Source organism: Mus pahari, chromosome 4, assembly GCF_900095145.1.
Source record: "Mus pahari chromosome 4, PAHARI_EIJ_v1.1, whole genome shotgun sequence".
Classification (NCBI taxonomy): Eukaryota; Metazoa; Chordata; class Mammalia; order Rodentia; family Muridae; genus Mus; species Mus pahari.
In genome coordinates, this window is record NC_034593.1 from 117821739 (window position 1) to 117836502 (window position 14764).

General features: G+C 43.1%; 1 protein-coding gene across 1 annotated transcript; it reads right to left on the reverse strand.

Annotated features, from left to right (window-relative positions):
• Positions 1–501: 501 nt before the first annotated feature.
• Lrit3 (leucine rich repeat, Ig-like and transmembrane domains 3) lies at positions 502–14764 on the reverse strand. The gene is made up of 4 exons (XM_021197162.1): positions 14649–14764; positions 12973–13442; positions 3176–3481; positions 502–1640 (listed from the first exon to the last, which is right to left on the reverse strand). The coding sequence occupies exons 1-4, from the start codon at positions 14762–14764 to the stop codon at positions 502–504; spliced, it is 2031 nt and encodes a 676-aa protein (XP_021052821.1).

A 14764-nucleotide genomic window follows, 5' to 3' on the forward strand; every position in this document is an offset into this window, starting at 1 on the left:
AAATGATGAGAGAAAAACTATTTCTAAACACAAAATTCATTAGAATCCACATGGACACACCAGGCAACGGCAGCCAATGCCCACAGCAGACCTTCGAAAGCACTTTGAACGTTTGGGGCCCGTCAGCCCTGGCCGGTTACACTAACGTTCTTTCACTGCTCAAAATAGTCTCTCTTCATAAATGCAGACTTTACCTGTTGTGAATATTTTCTTGTCAATTTATTTTAGAAACTGGATGTCCCTAAGACTGTGACAAGCTTCTTAAGTACCACTGGAAAATTCTTTATACAGACGCCATCCGGGTAATACAAATCGGGACCATTTATTGTTTTAGTTGAGACGTTTCCCAACTAAAAAATTTTAAACACATCAAAAAATACTCCATTGGTGATCCTCACAGATCACATGGAAGTCCGTCCAAAAGTCACCCAACAGAGGCTCGATGGTAGCCTTAGCTCCCGCGCTTCTTTCTTCGCGGTCATCTCGTCTGCAAAGCCTCAGCTATAATAACTCCATCCTACAGCCATCGCTTTTAAGATTCACTTGAGAGTCCACACTTGACCTGGGGCATAGCAGCAACCTCTCTCCATCATCTCTGTGCCTCCGGGTCCAGAGCTCCCCTATACTCTGTGACCTGGGTGACAGGGTCTCAAATTGGATATATGTCTCTTTTGACAAATCCTCTTCCCAAAAAGGGTCTGATGTGCATTGCAGTTTGCAGACTTTATATAATAAGAAACAAATTAGGGGCACGACTATAACACAGGCAGTACTGGTCACCACAATGAGCAATGACCACTGGGAGCCACGCCCCTCTACTCTGTTGGTAGAAAAGTTGATACACAAATCCTCCCGGGGACCCACTCCTTTTGGACAGACACATGCCACATACTGACTGCCGGGCTCCAGGCCATTTATGGTTGCCTGGTTCTTGCCATAGTCGTCTGCATTCACTAGCAGCAGGTCCGTCTCACCGAACTTAGAATACAGCACAGTCACAGCGGACTCCTGTGTGCTGCTGCTGCTGCTGTTCCACGTCAGAGTCACACTCCCGCCGGTTTCGCGGGCCACCCTGAGGTCTTTGATAGTTACGTTTGTTTCCGTTGGTGCTGCCTGATCCAACAACGCCAACTCTTCTTTTTTACTTGCGCTGAGTGGAGGAAACTTCCTTCCGTTCTTCTCTATCTTCGCATTGCTTTTCCCACTGGGGTGGAGCAGGGGTGGCTGGTGGCTAGTCCTGGGGGTGCTTCCTGAGATGCTGGCTTGTACACTGGTGGTTGCAGAAGCAGCTGAGAAGATGGGAGGCAAGGAGGTGGGAGGAGGGGACAAAGTAGATGTAGAGAGAGCCGCTGAAGGGGTGGGGTAGGAAGAAGCGGAAGTGAACCCGGGTGATAACCAGGATTTAGATGGAGGTGTTGAGCCTCCTAATCCGAGCTGGGGATGCTGCTCAGGGCTTCTTTCTGAACTGTCTGGTGATAGGGTGGTCGTAACACCACCAACAACTGTCACAGTAACCACAGCTTCCGACATCCCTGCCAGATTTTTGGCTTTACATCTGTAGTCCCCAGCATCCTTGTAGGAGATGTCGGTCAAGCTTATGATGGACCATCTGACGCCTTCTCCTGGAGACTCCTGAATTACTAGAAGAAAACAAATGTGTACACATGAAGTTTAGGACCTGCCAAGTGCTGTGGAGTCTGACTGTTTGGAATAGAACCATTTAAAAGTGGGGTGGGGGGGGTGGGGGTGGAAACCAGGAGATCTGGGTCACAGTAAACTTTTGTCTCCCAAGCAGCAGGCAGTTGTGTACAAGGTGACTGGTGTACACAGACCCCGTGCCTCTGCGTTTGTCAAACAAGAGGATAAGGAAAACTGATCTTAAAAGCTCCCTCTCAGTTTTGGTTGTGGCTCTATAAAATGCTTACTGTAAGACTTTATTTAACGCTTTCTCAAAAATATTTTTTTGCTGTAATTAAATGCATCTTTGCCCATACCTAGAAGGAACAGAATGTCATTTTCTGGCATAGAAGAGTTATGACTTTTATTTTAAATCATTTATCCCATATTAAACTCAGATAAATTAGAAAATTATAAGCTCTCCTGTTTACAGAGTAACATATAAAATATGTAGAAAATTGCCATATTTCTTTGTTAAAGAAGAGTATTACAGAAAGCAGGGTGCCAGTAGCCCAGATGTGAACTTAAACTTCGGGAGCTTAAACTGTGGATTGCCTGCCAGCAATCTATAGGAATGTTAGACATTCACTTCTTTATTCCATCAAGTTTAATTTTTTTTTTCTTTTGGTTTTTTGAGACAGGGTTTCTCTGTATAGCCCTGGCTGTCCTGGAACTCACTCTGTAGACCAGGCTGGCCTCAAACTCAGAAATCCACCTGCCTCTGCCTCCCAAGTGCTAAGATTAAAGGTGTGCGCCACCACACCCGGCCTCAAGTTTAATTTTTAAACCTCAATTTTAATTTTATTTTTAAGAGTCCCAAAACTATATCCTTCTGGTTATGAGGAAATCTCTGCTTAAGTGGGCCAAAGCCTGGGCTTGATCTTTTCAGGTTTTAACAATCTAAATAATTAATATTCTAAAAGTATCTTTGTCCCGTGGTAAGTTCTTAGTGTAATTAGTATTTAAATAGTTTTTCAAAAGTTTTGTGAAAGACTTTGAACATGTGTCTTAGGTTTTACAGTTTAAAATGAGTGTATACAAGATAACTGATCAAAAGTCTCAGTGGCACTCGTGTGTTTATGTCACATGAAATATTTACCTGAGAAAAGAAAGTGACCGATTATTTAATTATTTTCTAGGTATTTATATAAAGTGAGAAAAATATTAATCAATAAAATGCACTGTTGAAATCCCTTGAGTCCTTAGAACTAGGAATATAATACAGAAAGCCCTGGATTTTATTCCAAGCATTGAAACAAAATTTCCTTTGAATTTGTAGCTGAAGGTGTAACCTGGTGGTAGAGCACGTGCCTAGCATGGACAGAAGGCCCTGGGCTCCATTACCACCACCGAACACAAAGACATGACTACAACCCCTGTCCTTGCATCCAATGATCTTGGTGTCATACGAATTAACTAGCCATTTAAATTTGCACAAAAACATGAGATGCAGGCCAGACTTTTGTAAACTTGCTTCACGTCCGAACACTAACTGTACCTGTATAGTTAACTGTGGAGCTGTTGGATCTGGTCCACGTCAGCTGTGGGGTGGGCTGGCCCTTGGCATCACACCTCAGCAGAACATTACTACCCAGAGCAGATGTGATTTTGGTAGCCGACATCATCACCGATGGCTTCAGACACTTTTCCAACTCTACCCTCTGAAACAAGATTCCTTGGAAGCGCTCGGGTTCGCTGCAGACCATCAGAGGATCAAGAAGAACAACGGCGTGGTCGGTGACTTTCGACAGCTCGATCACTTTGGAAATGTGACAGTCACAGAACCAAGGGTTGTCCTGTAAACCTAAAGCACAGAAAGAAAAGGGACAGTAAGGGTCAACCTGAGAAGTAAGTTTGCAGCACAGCTTGTCTTGTGACAGAAGGTTGCCACATTATCTCTCTCATAAATGAAGGTCTGGGAGAGAGAAATACAGTCACCAGCACGTCAAAAGCAATCTCAATGAGGATATCCCCTTCTAGTTGTCACTACTCAAGCCTAGTACTTCCTCTATTCTATATACTTGTTCTGGATCTGGATTTGGTTTATTGCTTCTCTCATGTTAATTTGGTTCCCAAATTACATGGGAATTCACACACCTGTGTGTGAGCCTCTGAGAGTCCCTGTCCCCAGCTGGTTCTAATTGGTAAATAAAGTTGCCCAAGGCTAGTGGCTGGGAGACAGAGGCAGGACTTTAGATTTCCTGGGCAAGGGAACAATGGGAAGTAGAGGATTTAGAATCACCATGCCAGAAAAGGATGGGATGGAGGCTTGAAACCTGCGGAAGACAGAGAATCAGCCACGTAAGAGCCAGGGAAGAGCAGCCCCAGGGCCTCTCCCCAGCTTGGGGTCTGGGTAGCAAAGATGGAATATAGGTTTTAGTAAGTAGTGATTCAGGAGTATTGGAAGGGGTATTAGCTATGTGGATATTTGAGAGTGACCCAGCCATTGTGCTCCTTAAGGCATATTAAAATAAAGACTGTACATGTGTGTATGTGTGTGTGTATGTGTGTGTATGTGTGTATGTGTGTGTATAAATGTGTGTGTATATGTGTGTGTATGTGTGTATGTGTGTATGTATGTATATGTGTGTGTATGTGTGTATGTATGTGCATGTGTGTGTGTATGTGTGTTTATGTGTGTGTGCATGTGTGTGTATGTGTGTGTATAAATGTGTGTGTGTATGTGTGTGTGTGTGTGTGTGTGTGTGTGTCTTTCATTCGAGAATCCAGAGCACTTTGGTGGGTGGTGAGGAATGCAGGTTGCTGCCGGCAGGGCAATTTGAGTAGAGATAATTAATGCTTCATATACTAACCTTTATTCGCATTCAGTCCCAACAATCCTGTGAGAAAGGCAGTATTGTTATTATTTCCATTTTAGAGGTGAAGAAGCTGAAGCACAAAAGGACTAAAACGTTGACCAACACCACATAGCTAGTATTGGAGTGTGTGTGTGTGTGTGTGTGTGTGTGTGTGTGTATTTTTACTTATTCACTTATATCCCACTCACTGCCTCCCTCCTAGTCATTGAACCCAGGTACCACAGAATACTGTAAGTACAGGTTAGAGACACACAGTCCTGGAGTACTCACAGATACTTTACAGCCCATCACAGGGTGCTAAATGCTGCCTAGCACAGCCTGGAATGTGTCATGGGTTTGTGTAACTGAAGACAAATTGAGATAAAATGAGGTTTGTGGAAACAGAGCCAGCAATTGGAGGAGATACGACCAGAAAGTGACTTTGCATGGATGCCATATGTGGTGGCCACCAAGGTGATGTGCTGAATCTCAGCACAAGAGGGACTGGGAGCAAGCTACATACAGGGTGAAGGTTTCTGACTGTGAGCACCTCTGTAGCTCAGCTTCGGGGACTGTGAGCTGACATCATTTGACCCTCAAGGAGCCTGTCATTGAGAGCTTAAAGGGAAGTGGTTTACAGTTTCCAAGAAAGAAAAGGAAGATCCTTGCTGTGGAATGGCAGGAGTGTTGCTGGCACTGTTGTCTAGGGTAAGTGTGAAGAGTAGAATGCATGCTCATGTTGCACAATGTTCTCTACTTAAGGGAATACCCATGCCGAACACAGAGCGGATGCTGGGCACAGTTTCGCGCAGCTAACGGAGGCTGCAGCTGAAGAACCATTCAGTGTGAAATAACCAAAGACGTTGGGCTCATGCCCAGCCTCTTCAAAATTACCAGACTAAGAGAGGCATTTACAGCAAACAACCCACGGTAAGACTCTGAAAGCTTGGAGGGACCAAAGGTGGTTCTTTAGAATATGCAGTTGGGCAAGTGTCTCTCTCTAGAGATGCTGCGCTCTAACCAAGAGCTTCCCCACAAGCTTGAGACAAGGGCTGTCTTTGGAGATCTGTAGTTACAGCTGATGGCCTGGGATCCGAGCTGAGAAGAAAATGAAGAACTGTGGTTTAAGGAATTCCAACAGTGCTGGACGTAGAGCTGCCCGTTTGTAGGGTATATATTCTCTCTTCTGTCTGCCAGCACTGTAACAGCAGGTCCCGGAGGCTCATTTTCCTGCCAGGACTGGTTACTTTTTAATCTCCTATTTGAGAAGTTTGTTTTTCTCCTATGAGTAACCTTGAATCCTTTCCTCTCGCACTAAATCCTGTGAATCTATGACTAGTTCTCTAATTAATGCTAACTTGTACTCTTTTCTTTTGAATATTGGTTCCTTCACCTGGCTGCAGACTTTTTGGTTTATTGTTCTTGTTTTTCTTTCTTTCTTATATTGAATAACTAAGTTTGGGTATGAAACCTAGTATCTAGGCTGAAATTCTAGAAAGCTCCACAACATTAGGTAGATGCTACAACCTCTTCTAGGATGTATATAAGGGCAGTTACTCTGCCACGGATTTACATAAATGTTAATTTACTAATCCTTGTAAACTGCCTGACAAAGCATGATTTGTGATAAAAATATGTTTAACCATCCTTCCTAAACATAATAAACCCATTATTGATATAGTCAAAGTTTCAAATTATGAATAAGCAATAAATAACACGGAAATGTCCTTGGTATACATGGATTCTCTCTTCTCTAACCCACACTTTTCTTGCTCTTGGCAGAGGTTAAACTGTAAGGTCAGCATGTCCCTAACAGCCAATGACTACAATCGAGTTTCAACCTCACTTCATTTCTAGATGGCTGGATACTAAGTCACAGTTGTAAATACCAGCTGATTTGACATACTAAGGGCAGGTTTAAATATGGTGTGGAAAACGAATTGAGACGGGGAGGAAATGGCACCTTCACCAGCCCTACTATGCGTGGGTTCTAAACAGCACTGGGAAGCCCGATGGAGCAGCCTTCTGAGCCCCTACTTCCTCATCTTCTCTCTGAGGAGAAAACTGAGAAATCTCCAGAACTCCCTCACTCCAGAAATAATTTTGTCAGTCTATAAGATAACAATAATAATCACAGATTGGAGGAAATTTAAGGTTGATCAGCAAATTAGCCCAACGATCAGTTACCATCAGTCCAAAGCAGAATAGTATGGTAGAGTACCTGATCTGTAACAGTTTTAATCTAACAGTTGAGGTATGAGAGGTGCCTATTCATAAAAACACCTTGGGCCAGGTGTGGTGGTCCACACTTTCAATCCCAGTACTCAGGAGGTAAAGGAAGACAGCTCTCACTATGAGTTCAACACTAGCCTGGTCTATATAGCAAGTTCTAGCCCAGTCAGGGCTAAACAGTGAGACCCTGTCTCTAATCAATAAATTAGTTTTAGTAAATGTTGGCTAAGTGATTCACTAGATTTAAAGTAAAAAACAGCAGGCCTCTCAGGGCAGAGCTTGGCAGTCATGGAGTAAGATACTCCAAATTCTAAGAGCAGATATCCATCCGCCAACCTAGTCGTGATACCCAGCAAAGCCGCCTCTTAAAACTGATGGGTGAATAGACCCCCACCCCCACCCCACCAGGTTAAACACAAACACGATTTACAGCCACCGAGCAATACTGCAGAAGACATCTGAAGGAATCTTAACCATACAATATGAGAAAAGAAATCCATACACATGAGAGACAGGAAAGAATACACTCAACTAGAGGAAAGGAGATTTACAAAAACTTAAACATTATGATTTGGCAAACCAGAAAAACCTCTAAAACATTATGATATGGCAAACCAGAAAATAACTCTAAAACAGAGGTTCTTGATGTGGGGACCATGATCTCTTTAACAAACTCTATCTCCAAACACATTTACAGTTATGAATTAGAAGCAAAAATAATTTTATTGTTGGGGGTCATCACAACATTAAGAACTGTATTAAAGGGCCACAGAATTAGGAAGGTTGAGAACCACTGTTCTAAAATGATCCTTCTTCATTGGCCTGTACAAATACCATTCCAAAACAGACCCAACACCTTTCATATAAGACCTGAAACTATGGGCTGGTGAGATGGCTCAGTGGGTAAGAGTGGGTAACTGCTCTTCCGAAGGTCCTGAGTTCAAATCCCAGCAACCACATGGTAGCTCACAACCACCTGTAATGAGATCTGATACCCTCTTCTGGTGTGTCTGAAGTCAGCTACAGTGTACTTACATATAATAATAAATCTTAAAAAAAAAAAAAAAAAGACCCGGAACTATGAAGCTACAAGAGGAAACATGTCAAGATACAGGCATAAGGGTGGGTAGGGGAGCAGGGGCGGGAGGGTATAGGGAACTTTTGGGATAGCATTTGAAATGTAAATAAAGAAAATAAAAAAAGATACAGGCATAAACAATGAATTTCTGAATAAAATTTCAACACCTCAAAATGTAATAGCAAGTGGATGGCATCAAATTAAAAGGCTCTACACAGCACAGGAAGTAACTAGCAACAAAAGACGGAATGAGGCGGAATGAGGGAAAATCCTACCCAGCCACTTACCTAACTTGGGATTAAAAACCAGAACGCATGAAGAACTCAAAGAATTAAACAGCACAAGCACAGATAATCTGATAAACAAACCAGCAAATGATCTGAACAGACGCTTTTCAAAGAAGTATAAATGGTCAATAAACATACAAAAATATGTAGTAGCCTTAGACATCACGGAAATGCAGATTGAAATTGACATTCCATCTCTCTGCAGAATGGCTAACATTAAGAAACCAAAGAACTTCGATGTAGCCCTGGTGACAGAGGCCTTGCCTAACTTGCCAACCATGCTTGCTACCCCAAGTTCAGTTCCCAGTATGAGGAATGATGGAAGGTAAGACGTGAGGGAGAAAGGGAGGGGAAGGGAGGTGGTTTGAATTGAAACAGCCCCATAGACTCATGTGTTTGGATGCCTGACCTATAGGAAGTGGCACTATTAGGAGGTGTGGCCTTATTGGAGTGGGTGTGGCCATCTTGGAAGAAATGTGTCACTGTGGAGGTAGGCTTTGAAGTATCCTATGTTCAAGCCATGCCCAATAGATCAAAGTCACCATTTTCTATAACAATTAATGTGTGCAGAATACTTTCCTTTGAAAATTCCTTGATTGGTAACGCTGGACTTTTTTTTTCACTAACACTGTGACAAATACTGCATTTGTCAAGTACTACAAAAGCACCAAAATTTTACCCCAATTCCAGATGAGTTTGTCCAGGATTTTACTATTTTTCCGCACTGGAAACCAAGCCTTGAGAAACCTCAGTCCTGGTCAAGCCTGCCTGCCATGGTTGTATGGATCTTTGACCAGAGTAGGACTAAAAATCACAGCCGTGGAGGAAATAATTATCTTTGTTATACTGGCAGTGAACACACCCAACTTTTGCTCCAGGGGAGTCTTATCTCTAACATACTAAGATTTTTCTTTAACAAAAATCTTCACCAACACAGTGCGGAATAGACGGGAGCATCACTCCTCACCTGTGCTCGCAGACATCTGGAAAGTGGAGCACAGGAAACAGCTGGATAAGAACACCAACTGGGGTTCTCACAGCAGCGTGAGGTGAGTAATGGCGGAGCGGTCCTTCTAAAGAAAGGAAGTCTAAGGCTACACAACTGGGCAGGCAGGATTAGAACTCAAGTGTCCAGATCTTAAAGCATCCAGCAGGCCACCTTGTTGTGACTCACACCACGCTCAGCTCTTTGCCACCTTGGGAAGGTGATTTTTTTTTTTTTTTTCTGATCCCACACCAGAGGAGGCTAAAGCACAAAGAGATTACCTCTCTGATTTCTTAAGTCTCTTAGAGTCCTGACTAACCCCACATTTCTTTAGCCTCCTAATCTAGTAAGCCTTCTAGCACAGAGTTAGTTCATCTCTGTCACCTAAAAGCATCCACACCATTGGGCGGTGGCTCTAAGGGTTATTATCTGTAAGTGAAACTTCGAAAGCAGCATCAGCTGTCTGAAGTACAAGCGTCTATACAGGGAAACATTCAAGAATTAGAACATTAACAGTCCCGTTCATACTTTAAAACAATTAAAATGTGTCAGCTATGAAAAAATTAAAAATTCAGTCCTCCTGGTTATATATAAAAGTTACATAAACCAAGAGGAAAGATTTTTTTTTTAATTCCTCAAAAACATGAAGCCTATTTGTTCCAATCTTGAAATGTGTAAGGTCAAAGGTACAGAATTTAAGATGGGAATTAAAAATAGTTATAGGAGAACCAACCACGTTCATTGGTCCACCCGGTGTTTTTCCTCGTGGGGACAAAGGTACAAAAAGTTGCTAAGGTTAAACTATTACTCACATTCTTTGGAGGAAATCCATAAGCCACAGTCAGGGTGATTTACATTAATTTCTTCATGACTGTTCTTGAATGGGGCCACTGAGTGCTGCTTTACCTCTTCTCAGAGAGAAACCCAGTGTTGCTCATGCATCAGAATTGTTGGGTTAAATTGGCTACTTCTGTGTGCATTTGGAAAGTCAGAAGCAGATCCTTGTACAAAGTGTATTATGCAAACCGTAACCCTTCAAAGCAAGGATGAGACCTCGCTTAGCTTTGTGGAGACTGCGGTGTGCGAGGGGAAGGGAAGCCAATGAGACCTCGCTTAGCTTTGTGGAGACTGCGGTGTGCGAGGGGAAGGGAAGCCTCTTCAACAAATGATGTCCTGCTTTGCACTTCTGCAGAGACTCTTCTGGGGTGAGTCATAGTTATAAGCAGGGAAGATAAGGACATAATGCTAAAAGCTGAAATTAAAAGACTCGGCCTATAAAAAGGCAGAGTCTCTCTGTAATCCTGTGGTGCGGAGATATTTCTCTTTTTTTTAAATTTTTTCTACATTTACATTTTGCAGAGATACTTCTTAAATGGATCCCAGGAAGCTTTCAGAGTAAAATGGTAAGTCACCTGCCATCAAATTTTAAATATTTCTTACCAAATACACTATGTAGAAGTGAATGGGTCAGCCAGAATCAAAGTGTTTATAATTCATAGAATCGATTAAAGAGATACATCCAGAGCCAGGCAGTGGTGGCGCACGCCTTTAATCCCAGCACTTGGTAGGCAGAGGCAGGCGGATTTCTGAGTTCGAGGCCAGCCTGGTCTACAAAGTGAGTTCCAGGACAGCCAGGGCTACACAAAGAAACCCTGTCTCGAAAACGAAAACAGAAACGAAAAACAAACAAACAACAACAACAAAAAAGAGAGATATCCAGTAGTAAAGACCAGTGGAAAATGGCCCTTCAAAACAATGACCCAGGCAAAACATCTGGGCAGATGGTTCGTGACTGGGGAGAAAACCCAGCAACCTGGCTGACATCATTAGTCACTAAGGCAAAGCAAAATGATTCAGCTACTTGATTGGTCTGCTGACTCCCTAGAAGGGCTGAAACGAAGGCTCAACATTGTGAATTATTCAAGAGGACACAGAACAACCAGGCTGTCACACAGGGCCAGGGCAAAGCGTAATGCTATGTTAAAACTTACACACTCAGCCATTCTTTAACACAGTTGACCTTAGGAACTTATGCAAGAGAAATAAAAATATACACCACATACACTACATAGAAATGGATAAAACTGTTATGTGGGAGTATTTAACTTTGTATGAGCATATTTAAATTCATAAAAGTCCCAAACTGGAAAGAGTGAAGGTGACCAATGAGAGAGAGGCTGAACAGCTGGTTCATACAGTGAAGTTCTGCAATACGGCACCGCTGACAGGTGACAAGAATGTCAGCCTCAGAACATGCTGCTGACTGACAGGAGCCAGGAGCCAGCATATGTGTCGCAGGACTTGCCATTCCTGTAGCATGCTAGGGCGGGTGATGCAAATCAACATAGTGGCTCCACAATGTGAGACACAATCTTGTGTCACTGGCACAGGAGATCAAAGGCACGGCCATTTGAAGTGATGGAATGAATATTCTCTGTCTTGATGACACTATCATTTTCAAGGACATGCTTTGGTAAGAATTTACCTAATTGTATACTTCAGATGTTCCATTTCACAATGTACAAGTATGTTAGTCCCTCCATTAAAACAAAACTTATAAAAAACAAATGATGTCTTTGGAGATAAACTATAAATTTGAGACTTAATTCTGCCTCCTTCCCGGCTATAAAAGAGGGGGGTGATAATTACAGACCCACACCCCAGGCTGTTGTGACCTGGCAAGAAGTCAGGGTATATTCATAGATTTTGGGAAATGGTTGTTGAACTAAATTAATGCCTTTGGGGAATTCTGTGAAAACATTCAAGCTGCTACTGCCCTTGGGGAAAATTCCACTATGTTTACAAGTGAGCAAATTTGGGTACCAATTTAAAAAAAAAAAACCACTGAGTAAACAAACATCTGGTACTCTCTCCAACTATTCAGTTTTCCCTCCGAGGTTAAACAGTAGATGTCCTTAAATACATGCCCATGTAAAGATCTGTAAATCTACCAATATTATAATTTTAAACTTGAAGTCCATAACTCTAGTTTGGGGATTTATCTATACATTAGAATGTTCTAAGTTGGTGTTCTTACTCGCCTAGATCAGAGAGAGCAACTCAAAGTTTGTCTCTAATTCTTTTCTTTTAGTTAAAGACACAGTCTGAAAAGGTCATCCAGGTGAGGAAACCCAAGCAAGCAAACATTCCACACCACTTCACAGAGAAATGGGAGTGGGTATGGCTCCTGGGCCCACGGAACCTAGACTCCTACCCCAGCTTCCCCACGCTGTGGTGAGTGAATCGGAGTGAATGGCTTGGTTGTGCCTTCTGTCTTTATCTGTAATATATTATAAAACGGTCCGTACCACAACTATCACCCAAGACCAGAAGAATGAGCATACGGAGGATTCCAACTTTTTTTTTTTCAAGACAGGGTTTTTCTGTGTAGCCCTGGCTGTCCTGGAACTCTCTCTGTAGAGCGACTGTCCATGACTGAAGGACCCAGTAAGAGGTTGAAAGCGGAACAGAGCAGCAGAGAGTAGCTCTGTGTGTACCTTGGTATGATCATGTGAGTGAAGCAGGCTGGTGAACTCTCTCAGATCAAGAGCAGCTTTCTCCCCGTGCTTTCTACATGCTCACATGTACATATGTGCGCTCACATGTACATATGTGCGCTCACATGCACATACGTGTGCTCACATGTACATTCATTACATATTACAGGAAACACAGCTTAGCAGGTGTAGATTAACTGAATTTAGAGGGTAGCTCCATGACATATGCTTATATATTTAGCAGGTACAAGACCCCAGGTTAGATCCCCAGTCTCTCTCTCTCTCTCTCTCTCTCTCTCTCTCTCTCTCTCTCTCTCTCTCTCTCTCTCACACACACACACACACACACACACACACCCTTAAAACTATATATAACAAGGTACCTATACATAAGATACCCAGAAGCTTTCAAACTTACCAAGAATAATTCTCTGTGGAAAGTCCAGGCTTCTAGAAGGCGTCAAGGTTAAACGAGACCAGCTGTCTAGGAAATCTGGTGGCAGTGTGGTCAGTCTGTTGCTCGACAAATCCAAGCAGGTGAGGTCCCTCAGATATCTGACCGCGTCGTTTGGCACACTGGCTATTCTGTTATTGTGTAAGTCCAGCGTCCTCAGGTGGGGCATGTCCCGCAGAGACACCCAAGGGAAGGCGGTCAGAGAATTCCCATCCAAACGCAACTCGTGCAGCTGCTTCAGGTTATAAAAGCTACTGGTTTCTACGCTGTCCACTGAGTTGTACGTCAGCCAGAGGTACCGCAGCTCCACCAGGTAGTAGAAGGCCTCGGCGGGGAGCCTGCGGACCACAGTCTTCTCTATACGAAGCTTCTCGGTGTCCACAGGGAAGTTTGCTGGGACTTCGTTCATATCCAGGTCGTTACACAACACTGACCTGTCACCGTAAGAACAACGCAAGATCTACTCTCCGTGACTCACTTCAAACAGAGCCTCGCGTGAAACAGGCATGTCTGTCTTTCTTTAAGATTTCTCCTTTTTAAGGATTTATTTATTTATTTAATGTCTATGAGCACACTGTAGCTGTTCAGATGGGTGTGAGCCTTCATGTGGTTGTTGGGCACTGAATTTAGGACCTCTGCTCGCTCTGGTCAACCCCGCTTGCTCTGGCCCAAAGATTTATCTATCATTATACATAAGTACACTGTAGCCGACTCATTACGAGTGGTTGTGAGCCACCATGTGGTTGCTGGGAATTGAACTCAGGACCTTTGGAAGAGAAGTCAGTGCTCTTACCCGCTGAGCCATCTTGCCAGCCCGTGCATGTCTTTCATTCCCTACTGGCTTTTACATAATATTTGTTTAGTCTGGAAAACCTGTTTATCAATAATGTTAATATTATGTCATCACTACCACCACATGGTAACCATTTAACCGAACAGTACAAAAATGGCCATTTTCATAGTTAAAATTGATCAAATATGAGCAACTTTATGGTGTCAACGGATATTTATAGAGGTTTTTCATGCTAGGCTTTAGAAACCCTGGTCACACCCATTTATTAGTAGTCAAAGAGGCAGATAGTGGGTAACAGAATAAGGAAAGCTAAGCTCTTCCACCTTCTCCTGTGGCCAGGGACTGCCGCTTCACCCAGCTCACGGTCCTATTGTCACGCTGTCGTCTTATGATTGACTTAAATGGAAGTAAAATCCTATGTCTTCCAGTCAGCGTTTGCTGCTGTTGCCAACAACTGATTGAACATCTGAAATCACCTGTGCCCACCAGTGGTAGATGCTATCTCCCTGACAACCAGCCCAGCTCTGTACCCACATGGAACATGATCTGCTCTCCCGAGAAGGGTATTGTGTGGACATAGGTATAACAAACAGTTTTGTAGGACAGAAAGTGCTTTTGGAATTTCAGAAACCCATGGGAGGCTTCTGAGAGGTAAATGTTATCCATAATAAAAATAGTAAGGCGGTGGACAACCAGCCAATAAAACTGAATCAGGTCTTATGAGGTTAAACTGCCTCTCATTTTTAACAAATATTTTGCCCTCATAAAATTAGGGCTGATCCGTCTGGGTTCTCTATTTAAAAAGCCAGGATAATCAGAATACTTAGTAGCAAGGAGAGAGGCATACCTTGATCCTGAGCCATCATGTCTGCCGTGATACTCACAGGAGCACTGAGAAGGGCAGGTACAGTTCACTCCTCCCAGGAAGCTAAGCACAAGGCACAGGCAGGCCAAGAGCCACAT